Below are 12,003 nucleotides of genomic sequence, written 5' to 3' on the forward strand. Positions count from 1 at the left end.
AGATCATTAGTGAAGGCTGTGAAAGCAAGTGAAAGAAGCAGGGAAGAAAGTAGCTGATTGCTGTCAGAGGTTGAGAAACACCAACTAATAGTCTTTCACAGAAATCCATTTACCTTAAAAATGTTTCTGTGTTCTGAGTAGGGCTGGGGCTGAGGCAAATCCCAGTGGGTCTGAAGACTGAACATTTAATTAAATCAGTCAGTTAAAGCTAAGACACTCAAAATAAGCAGGCGATTATCTAACTTGTGTTGAGAACAATCCTGTGGGACTGAGGTGGTCTGACATGTACTATAGGAAAATAACTTGCTTTTGAGAGGATTGGCCCTCAGAGATGCACTGATCCTTTCAATGGGGAATATGTGCAGTGTAATGCAGAAAACCTATCTGCTTGGCTTTTTTTGTTGTTTTTGTGAAGTTAAAAACCCTTGTTAGAAGGATATTGATTCAGTTGTGCCCATTGGCACAATTCCAGTGTTATAGGAGTATTCTGTTAATTTATGTCCCAGGGTAGTATGAGATTGCCACTTTCATACTCTGAAGCTAAGTTAGTTTTGTATAAATCTTTTACTGGTAGTTTTCTGCTGGCCTCTTCTTCAGGACTCATTCCAAAGATATGTATTTATGCTCAAAGGTTGCCTTATTTATTTACCTTTTTTTTAAACCAACWTGAGTGTTGTATGCTGTATTAACTTCTGTGCAAACAGAATTGATGTTGTGACATCCAGTTTTAATTTCAGTTTCAAGCATTTTTGAAAAGCAGCCAATGYGGAAAGGTTGTATCTTGTGAACCCCCCACTACCTTCTTCTCTGTCTCAGATTTTGGCATCTTGGATGTACTAGCTGCCTCCCAAACTCAGATAGTGAATGGCTTTTCACTACCTAAATGACTAGGGAAATAACTGCATTGTTATTTTCTGCTGTGCTGGGTATTCAGAAAACATTGTATTAGTGTATTAACAGCAACAAGAGCATTAAGAAAAGCTCTAGACAATTCCTCAACGTGTAAGGAAAGCTATTGGTCATATGCATCTTGCAATGAGTAAATATTTTTGCTACCATCTTGCATAAGCAGGCTGTGGTAGCCAGAACCACATGAAATAGGTTGGGTGAAATTCTAACAGATTGCAAAACTGTTTGGACTCCTGTTCCAGTGCAGTTCTCAGTTACTTGCTGTTGGACTGGGAGGATGCACTGAATAGAGCTCGTTTAGCCTACTGGTGGAACAGAGCGTGTTTACTACGTTTGCTGATGTTGCTAAGCTAGTGGGAACCCCAAGTGTTGGGGGGACAGGATTGTCATTCAAAACATCCTTGACAAACTGGACAAGTGGTATAACAAAAACACAATGAGTTTCTGTAGGAATGAGTGCAAGATGCTGAATGTATGCAGCAACAATCAACTTTGCAAATACAAAATAGCAAGCAGTATACAAAGAAGCAGTTTTACAGAAATGTGCATTTAAAAGGCTTCAAGCTAGACAGAAGTCATCAATGTCATGTTTTTTGAAAAAAACTGTGTTAGCTCTACTTACCACTGAGTGCTATGCTAACTCAGGTTCTGTTTCCAAGCCTGGAAACTTCACAGATACTCATAAATGAAGTGGAGTGAGAGGACAATAGTGGGAATGCAGAGAGGCCTAGAATATGATCTTCACAGAAAGGTTAAAAGAAACTGAGTCCTTTAGACTGAGTCCTTACAGAGAATGGAAGACACTTAGAATACTTAAGAAATAAAGAGAAAGGAGACAAATACTTTATTTCAGCTGTAGATAGGAAAAAATGCAATAGGTTACAGTTGGAACAAGTTGTACAGCAGGAGAAAAACCCTTTAAAGATAAAGGATACTTACATATGGTAATAGATTACCTAGCTTAATCACCATCATAGGCAATTAAGAACAGATAATGCAAATATTTAACAGGATTGATGTTAATGTGTAAATATATTTACATCTACCTTGCAGGTATACTAGACAACCTTTTCTAGGTTTTCTAGCCTTTTCAGGCTTGTTTGCTATTGCTGTTTGGTTTTCTGTTTTTCTTTCTTTTTTTTTTTTCTTTTTTTTTTTTTCCCTGCAGTGGAAAAAAAAAAGCTTTTTTAAAGGAAGAAAAGGGGAGGAAAAAAAGGCAAAGACTTAAAAATATTTTCAACTTAACACTGTAGCTAATCTCTTCATTCTTTGCACATTCTCTTCTCAACAACATAAAGAGGAAAGGAAGTCCACTTTTGGTACTATTGAAGTGTTCTTCCAGAAGGGAACATAAGTATTAAAGGTCAGTCGATTTTTTTTTTTTTTTTTTTTTCAGGTTACGAGATGACAGAATTAGAATAGAAAGAATGGAAAACCTCCATTTTGAATACAGCCATGCTTTTCAGCTGATTACTGATTTTTATGCAAGAGAAGTGCCTGAGATTACAGGTATGTCATTCAGAATGACTTTGAAAGATGCATCCGGTTAGCTTTTACATAGATAATCTGTTTATTTTGTACATGTTTCTTTACAGTTAGTTATATTGTTTGATTTTGAATAAAGAATAGTTTGTGTCTCATGCTCRGTCTTTCTTTCACTGCTGCTAAAACCTGCTGTAGAAGCCGCTGTTGCCCTTTATGTTACTTGCCAGGTTCAAGTCCAGATGAGCTYTGGCTTTCCTAACTCTTTCCCTGCATGCTTGGGTAGTGTTTTTGAATTCTTCCTGGGTCAGCTGTCCTTGCTTCCACCTTTYGTACACTTCTTTTTTTGTGCTTGACTTTAGTCAGGAGCTCCTTGTTCATCCAYGGAGGCCTCCTGCCACCTTTGCTTAATTTTCTGCACATTGGAATGAACTTTGAGTTTGGAGGAGTTGATCCTTGAAAATAATATCTACAAAGAAATGAATACAAGGCTAGCATCCCTTATTTTGCTACACCTTGGAGGGGTGTATTTAKACAAATTTAAATTCACACATTGTATAGCAAGTGAGGGAAATTATGTAGCATCTGAACTGTTTCAAGTTCCTATATGAGTTGACACTCAAGGAATAGAACAACAGTTTTGAAAAGTGTTTCTGTGTTTGTCCCAGTTTATTTCGTTTGGAGGGGCTAATTTTTACTTTTTGCAATAAGCATTTTATGTGGAGTTATCATGGAGTGAATTTTCCTATTGTTGCAGCTGAAACAGGGACAGTATTAGAGTAGTGAAGAGAAATACTATCAAATGTATAAAGCTGTGTTATAAAGTTCTTAATTTGTATGTGTAGAAATTACTTATGCCTAAAATCAGTTACTCTTTTGAGGAAAGGCCTGTGGAGTACAGTATTTTCTATTTCAGAATGTGTTTGTATTATTATGTTCTACATTCTTTGGATTCATAAATGTTACTTTGGAAGCTCAAAACAAAAAACTTTTTGTTGATTTATAGACAGCAGAACACTGTATGCATAATATAGATCAGATTTCTATTTGATTGAATTGAAAAATAGATTGTTTCTAAAGTGTACGAGTAGTAAACTGTGATTTTAAAAAGGAAAAAATATTTTTCTTTTAGGTCCTCAAAAACTATCTGTAATACTAAGCTTGGATAAGCCTGTTATTTGCTCTCTGGCAGCAGTAATTGCATACCTCAAAGAATTTAATCTGGAAAAGATGCTTTACAATCCAAGGTAAGTTCCCTTATATAAATCTTAAATACAAAATACCAACGACATACCAGTGATGTCTTGTAAATTCCAGCAGCCAACTTCCTTTCAATGAAATGGGTCCACCTGCTAAAKTGATACACGTAGTCTTTGTGAAAATGGTACTTTACATAATGAGAACCAAAAGAATCAAATGCTCTTTTCTTTAAGTGATGTGTAATGAAAATCTTTAGAGTGTTTGTTCTTCTTGTCATTACTATCAGTAGTGTACATGAGCTTGCCCTACTGCTAAGGGCTATTAAAAACAAAGTGCAAAAACTGATAGATTCTAAGAAGGGATATATTTTTTGTAAAGTTTATTAATAAATTCCTGTCATCATATCTTAACSTCAGCTTCTGTTTTATTTTGTGACCAAAATTTGGGGCAGTTGCTTTCTAAAGACTTCTGTGCAGTAACTTTGCAGATGTTGTTTTATTTTGCCACAGAGATGTGTTAATTATTTTCTGTAGCTCTGGAAGCATGTATAMATGCTAATGTGTTGTAATGTTGAGACAGTACAGAGCAGGTCTGTTTGAGTCAATGAATCAAGTTACCAATTAAAAAGAAAACAGATCAGTGTAACATCCTAGCCCTTAGAAAAATTCTGAACCTGGTTGGTTCAGTGATACTTAGGGATCAATAAAAGAAGATTGTGGAAAGGCCTTCGCTACTTTTGTAAGGTTACTTGAGAAACACATAGCCATGGAAAAAACTTGTCTTCCCTGAAGTAATCTGAACTGTCAGGGTTATTAGACATGTGCTGTTTGATATTAAAAAATCCTAATGGGATTATGCAGATGTGTTCAAAGAAAATGGAAAGATATAACCACTCAAACATTTTTTTAAACCATTCTGCACAATTATAAAGGATGGTTATTCTACTTTGCGTAGACTTAAGAATGACATTAGGATTTGTTAAATGCCAGTTTTATTTGTAATGAGTCCTGTGCAAAATACTCTCTTGGCTGTCTCAGTATTCCTCTCTCTTGGGGGCAGATAGGCTTTAACAAAGTAAGCCTGACTACAAGGTAACCTACAAATATTTACTCTCAGTTGTAGATAATTCATATGTTAAATGAGATTCTTTTAGGATCAAACCTCATTTTGATGGGCTTCTACATCAGAAGAGTAATACAGCACATCAGAATTTCTTGCAAGGATTTTTGTTGATACCCTTGCTGCAAAACCAAAACTGGCTTTTAATACTTATTTGGAGGCTTCTTCTCTGCTATTTCAGTCCATAAATTCCCTACAAAATGTTCTGCATGTTTTTATCAAGTTCTGACCCAAGCTGAAGGAAGATGAAGATGTGGGAAGCAAAACAAGTTCTGTGCTGTGACATCTGGAATTGTTGGCTGGGCATGTTCTGCAGTTGATCTTGGCTGCTATTCATGTACTCTTAGCTCTCAATTACTAGGGTTAATAGCAAGGTGGAGTAACTTGGAGAAAGCAAACACCTGGATAATATAAAGCMTAAATAATTTATGTTGTGAAAACAACGTTAGCATATTTGCTTTTGAAAGACTAGTAAACAGAGCTTGCCGTGGACCAGAGGTAGCTGTTTTTAAATGCCATCAGAGAGCAAACTTGCTGTGAACGGAGTATGTTCTGGGTTCAGTGCCCTGAAGCACTGGATCTCAGCCAGGTGAAGAGTGCAAAGACAGGAGCCAGTAGATTCACGATCCTGAAACTTGCTCATGGATAATTGAGATTTGATAGAAATTGAGAGTTGATAAAAACATCCAAAAGCATCTTTCAGGAAGATTTAAAAAAAAAAAAAAAAAAAAAAAAAAAAAAAAAAAAAAAAAAAAAAAAAAAAAAAAAAAAAAAGCATAGTTCTGTCCTGGCTGAGTTTAAGAGGTGACAGAATTGAGTAGTGGCAAATCAAAATGCAACAGCTGAGGAAACTCCGGGTTAGGTAAGTCCCAGAGGTTAAAGAGGTGCTTTGTGAGAGTGGGTAGGATTCAGTGTTGGTTATAGGGATTCAAAACCAAGCCGAGATTGTTCCTATTTAATCTTTGCCAGTACCAGCACCTGTGACTGAAGATAATAAGGGAATATTGTTTTGTTGCTCATAATATTGTGTACTTTGGAAAGTGCTACTTCTTTTGCCTCTTTTTTTTTTTGCCGAACAGCTTTGCTCATTGTTGGGATGGCACACTGGAGCAGAATAACGCTGTCTGTGGGGTACCATTCTGAATCAGTCGTTCTTTCAGACTACTCCAGAACTTCTTGAGGGCACTCGATTGAACCTACTTTTGTCTTTAATTTCTGCAGAAAATTTGACTGATTATTCAGGAACAAAATTGCTAGCAGGTCAAAGAGGAACATGTAACATGAGCATGTAATAYTAGTCTCTGAACATGTCATGTTTCTGTAAGTTTTAGTACTTTTTTTTAATATAGTAATAGCGCAGCTGTATGCCTATCAAAAATTTGAGAACTCTGCCACAGAGACCTTACTGTCCAGTGCATTATTTTTTTTTCTTTTTTTGAAAAGTCAAGAAAACAGTTTTAAAGCCTATCCAGCAAATCATTCTTTTCAGGCTAAGACAACTAAAGAAATGTGTCCTAGATTTCGTGCAAAGAGCAGTCAGCAGTATGATTAACCTAGACAATCATGACTTGATTTGTCAGAATCATTTAGTGAGTATCTTGTACTTGCCTTTCCTGTCCCAACTATCACGTGTGTATGTCTGAGACTGAGATAATTTTCACATCTAATACCATTGGGGTTTTTTRAGCTTGGTTCTGTTCTGTGTTTTGCTCTAGTTGTATGTAGAAATCACAATTTTATTTGGGCTGGTCTTTTCCTGTTCTGTTAGCTAATGTCAAAAAGTCAAGTCATTTTGGTCATGGTTATGTCATAGTAAAGATTAGAGAAAATAGTTTAAATATACCATTTTTATTTTCCTCAATAATTATACTAACAAATTGTTTAAATTATTATTAATTGTAAAATATATATGTATTTTGATTTGCTGTTTTGAGTTGTATTAAAATCTGCTTGACTCTCAAAGTRTAAATTCTTAATCCTAATTCTAATACTGTAAGTACAGCGACCATAACGGAGCACCAACAAAAGTGTGTGCTACTTAAATTGCTTTATAGACTGAAGAAGGGATGCTTCCTTAACCATTTAATGGGTCAGGATTAGAAGATGTCAGGAGAGCTGGATTTTATACTGAGCTTTGTCAGAGTCATTGTAGAAAATTGGGCAAACGATTCTTCAAATCTCATTTTCCCCATACAGTAAAATGAAAGATGCTATTAGTGTTCAATTGTTTTATTTATTTGAATAGCTTCTAATTTCTTACTTGATTTCTTTTTGGTTCATATGGTTGATAAATTCTCTAATGTGAGAGACTCAATAAGTGAAAGACTTAGTGTTTCACTGTTATGTCTCTTCCCATATTTAAAATCTAACATCTGAAATTCTCCCCCCACCCAGTAATTTCAAACGGTTGTCAAGTGAAACTGAATACATGACAATTAATGCAACAACGATGAAAAATCTTGAAATTTTGCAGAATCAGGTAAGGACAAATGTAATGATGTATTAATACATACTGATATTTCCAGAGCTGTTTGACATATTGTTCCCAAGGAAGTTAATTAAGTTAGCTTGAAACTCTTAACTCAGAAAATTTAAATTATTTTAGATGGGATCAAACTGGAGGAGGACTGCTTTTTCAGATACATAAATGACAGTTAATCTCTATTGCCTTTTAACATGAATCAAAAGCCTTACTGCACTTTGGCTAGCAAAGAGCTTTCCTAAAATGTGAAAGTTCCTGAGCAACTGCAGTCAAGTGATCTGACTGCAGCAGGGTTTGTTTTTGTTCTGTGCTGCTGTTTTATGCGTAGCTTTTAATTAAACTTGTGGAATTTATTCCAGTTATTGTCTGAAAATGTTTTCTGCCTAGAGTGAAAATGTACTCAAGTATCTTACAACTGCTAAGCATACTTACATAAGACATTATTTGTGGAAAAAAAAAGATTAGTAGAGGAACATGTCATAGTTGCAGTATCTTAAAGCCTGAACAGAATGTTTAAGTGGTATTGTGAAGATCCTATATACGTAATTGTTTAATTAAAGATAGCAAGGCTATTTTTATTATTTTAGACTGATATGAAAACAAAAGGAAGCCTACTCTGGGTGTTGGATCATACTAAAACTTCCTTTGGACGTCGGAGACTGAAGAAATGGGTAACCCAGCCTCTTATGAAGTCCAGGTGAAGTATCTCTACCTTATATTAAATCGATATTTTAAGATTATGAAGTTGAATATGGCCAATGGATTTATTTTTCTCTAAAGTCTGAGAACCACAGCAGAGTTTACAGAGGAAATAAAATGGTAGAAGATGTGGTTGTTGCATGTAAAGGTCTGAAAGATTTAGACCTCTCTATTTGCCACAGTGCATCTAGGTTGTTCAGCAAATGTAGTGTTGGAGCAGGTTAGAAATTGCTGTGCAGAATCTGTTTGGAGACCAGTCTGATGCAGCATCCTCCTCCTGGCAGTAGCAGAGAATGACTTCCTGGTGGCCAATGCTTTATTCCTAACCTTGCCAGTCAGTGTTTGATGTAAGTCYTTCTGCAGAAGGATTTACATCCCTAATCTATTATATTTGTTCTTATGTAGCTGTGGATGTTTGTTATTCGTGTATGGAGTCTGCTGCATATGAAATTTATTTTCTTTTGTTAATTTTGAAATGTGCTAATTGCTCACTTTTGTATTTGGAGCTGTGCTTGTTATGTAATGCTTTAGAAATGATTTATTCTGTAATAACTCATGTTCATCTTGATTTGTCTCTGACTTGAAACAGTCTGTCTTTTCTAATTTCTCTTTGCAGTCTCTATTGGAGTCTTGAACTTGAATATGTAATAAATAACAGTATTACAGTATTTCTGTGGATGTTTGCCTATATTTTAAAATTTGGATCTGTTCCTTCAAATGTGCATTCCCTGAGAACTGTTGATGAAGAACTTACTCAGTGGTTGGGTTGTTTGCTTCAGCTGTTTCATAAAGAAATTCCTGTTGRTTTGGTTAACCAGAATAGCTTGTTCCCTTCTGTTTTGCATTTGTTTTTTGACTTTCTAAAAGGCAAGTTTTAAATGAACAGTGAACTATCCTAATGTCTAGCTTCTTGCTGTTGTTGGTAATCAGTGAATATTTCTACAGAAACATTTTTTTTTGTCTTGACTAACTTTAATATGTTACAGCATTATGGTTCTGAACCATAGCTATTCATTTTTTTAATTAGTTTTTTTATATGGATCTTTGTCATTAGCATAAAGAAAAGTACAAAACTAACTCTTTTGTTCCTCCTATTTTATTGTTGTAGATTATTGGAGTCACCTTTTCCTTAAGAGGGACTGTGCTGCTTAGAAAKTATCAAGGTGCAGTTTCTGGCAGGGGTTTAATCTGGAGAGTTCAATCCCTGTCCCCTTCTTTTTTCCTTCTTCTGATAATAGCTGGTATTACACAAGATAACTTGAACACTTTTTTTTTTAACCTACTTTAAACAAATGTTTCTGACGTACTGTTCCCAAATTGTACTAGATGTTTTGGGAAGTATTATTTGGGAAGGTGGCTGGATGGGATTTTTGGGCCRCTTTACCATTAATTTTGAAACTTTGGTTCTTTTTCAGCGGTTGAGGCACCCTACAGCCTTTTGGGAACAGTTTTTATGGAGTTGTCGGTGGGGGGAGCCAGAGCACAGGCTCTGGTCAGGTACAGAAACATCCCAGAGGATGGGGCCTGGAAAAGAAAAAACGACCTCTAACCATTTTGCCAAATGGTCACGTTATGTGTTGCACCAGGTGAAACAGAGTTCAACAATAAAACGGATGGAGTCCTTATCTGGTCACAGAGGATAGAAGGCTGCTTTTTGAGGACTTAAGGCTTTTTTTATTAACTAGAAAATTTAATTAAAGTTCTTGGTCTCCATGCAAAACCAACTTTAGATGTTTGCAGGTTGGGTTCCTCCCCTTTCCCCTCTGCTCTTTGTTACCTTTAGGGAATTGATACTTTCCTTTCTGAGCCTTATTTCTCAGTATGGAAGGAAAATCTATGGTTAAAGACATAATAATACTCTTTAGTTGGAGCTAAAAAAAAAAAAAATGTACTTTGTTTCTGTGTATATCTCCGTTTTTGACTACAGACTGTGATTTCATGTACAGCAGCGATTTGGCAGCGTTGTTTCCAGTAGTGCGTGCAGATGCGCGTAGGGAGCGTTCTGCAGTGGTAACTCRCCTGTGCCTCCTGCGCTGACACTTGCAGCGCAAGTAACGTTTCTGTAATGCATCTTTTCCAGTCGGTGGGTGGGTGCGTTTCCCTTGGTATATCGAAAAGTGAGAGGGTGTAATTACTGCTTTATACTTGGTGGTTGAAAATCACTTGGGATGATGACTAGATTTCCAGGGAAGGAAAAATATACCAGCTTTGAGTAAGAGGTAAAATATGTACAGATATCTTATCTGGGCAAACTTGAAGAAACCATTAGGTCATCAGTGATGTTACGTATTTTGAGGTTCCAAGAAGGAATTTTAAACGTTAAGCCTGTGCAACTCGAAAAAGAATTGGCTTAACTAAGGGAAGTGCAATGTTCTCATTTACTCACCTTGTTACACAAAGATGACAGAGGTAAGAATGTATTCATCATAGAGGTTTTTATGAGGAATCAGGAAATTTGTTGTTGTTTTGTGAACTACAGAAAAGTTATCTTRCCTCATCTGTCTTGCTTTTGAAATGTGAATTCCACTGAGTTCCCCTTTTGCCTAACCTCTGTAAGGGGAATGGAAAGAAAAAGAGATAGTAAGCTGAGTTGGTTGGAACACTTTTCATCGAATAAAACATGCTGTTTCCTTGTAAGGTCATGGGCTTTCATCAGGAGGAGAAAAGATGTATATTGTCATATTTGATAGCCTAAGGCACTGGTCACAGGAAGCACGTGTGTGTGTGTGTGCAACACTTAGAAGTTRCTTTTTTCTAAAGCAAAATTTACATGAATCCCTGAATTGTGGAAGTTGACACAAGACAGGGCTTTTTGGATAGCTACAGAAGAGGAGAGAGAGAAGCCTGTTGCAGGCCTACCATCTGGTTAGCCTCTTTTCACTTGTTCTGGTGTGGTATACAGCGGACGTGTTGCTTTATAGCTGCAGTATAGGAAAATATAAAGAAGTTGCTTCTCTACACATGGACTAGCTGAAGCCTTACCTCTGTAAAATGTGTCTTCTCCTGTCTTTCCGTTATGCCCATGGTTACTCCCTTCCATCCTCAATTCCTGCATCTTCCCCCTCCTGTTCCCTAAGTCAGCTGCCGTGGCTGGCTCCAGGCTGCAGCTCTGCGGCTTGGCCAGGCAGAGGTCCAAACAGGACAGGTAACGACTGAACTGCTGTTGCGTCCTTCTCCTCACAGGGCGTTAATTTGGGTCTGTGCGCCTTGTCCGGCTTTTGATTCTTGYGCAATTAGTAGAAATTTTGTTTCCTTGAGATCAAGGTAACACCTTAGTCTGCTTGTTAGAGTGGGTTGGAATTGAATGAAGGGTTGAAACTGAAAAATGCAGATGGCTAGCACAATTACATGAAGGTTTGTTATGCCTGTCGTAAACCAGGCTGTGAAGCTAATAAAKTTGTGTCTAGGTGCTGAAAGTATAGGTTCAGATAAATGATGGATGCATAATACAAAGCATTTTCTAGCCATTATAGAGAATTTCTTTAGAATTTCATTCCTATGCAGAAAACTCTGTAGCCCACATGTATAGAAAGCATTGCATAAGAGTCATTTTTTTTTTCCTCATCTATTCCTGGAAAGGTAGAATCTCTCTTGAATGTCAGTGGGCGGACATCATGAAATGGCATTTCTAGAACTGTAGCTGAGGGGAAGGTAGAGACTTTGTTATTTAAGCGGAAAAATAACCTGGAAATTGCTATTGTTTATCTGTGCTGCAAAAGTGTTTAGTTTACAAGTTATAGAAATATTTATAGTGCAAAACTTGAAAATGTTGGGTGGAGTGGGGTGGGTAGGCAAACAGAACTGATAAAATATTTGACATGGATGTGACACGCGAGCACATTAGTTTGTAAAGTGCTCTGGTTGCTTTTTTGGAGCAGTATCCAATTTCTTGAGGGTGTTTTTGGTTTGAAGTAGCTTCARGAGACTGAGTGATTCACAGTTGTATTTCTTTAGTATTTTGTTGACTTAGTTTTTCAGTATATTATGTATGTGATATGTAGAAGTTCATGTAACAAGGCTACTGATAAGCTCATGTAATATGGTATAAAGCTTGCGAATTATAAAGAGCAGAATGTCCTGAACGCAGCATTTGGAAGTGATGCAACCTTTGG

The 12,003-nt window shown here is 36.6% G+C and overlaps 1 protein-coding gene across 5 annotated transcripts in view; it reads left to right on the top strand.

Annotated features, from left to right (window-relative positions):
- The window catches only part of MSH3 (mutS homolog 3), a 108,872-nt gene that overhangs the window by 36,654 nt on the left and 60,215 nt on the right, over positions 1–12,003 (top strand). For all 5 annotated transcript variants that reach the window (XM_085321981.1, XM_085321979.1, XM_085321980.1 and 2 more), the window contains 4 exons: positions 2,306–2,418; positions 3,524–3,638; positions 7,105–7,189; positions 7,780–7,889. In XM_085321981.1, the coding sequence (XP_085178107.1) occupies positions 2,306–2,418; positions 3,524–3,638; positions 7,105–7,189; positions 7,780–7,889 (423 nt within the window). The remainder of the gene's footprint in view (positions 1–2,305; positions 2,419–3,523; positions 3,639–7,104; positions 7,190–7,779; positions 7,890–12,003) is intronic.

The sequence above is a fragment of the Rhea americana genome, unplaced genomic scaffold (genome assembly GCF_003343005.1).
Source record: "Rhea americana isolate MKP2758 unplaced genomic scaffold, rheAme1 scaffold_74, whole genome shotgun sequence".
Classification (NCBI taxonomy): domain Eukaryota; kingdom Metazoa; phylum Chordata; class Aves; order Rheiformes; family Rheidae; genus Rhea; species Rhea americana.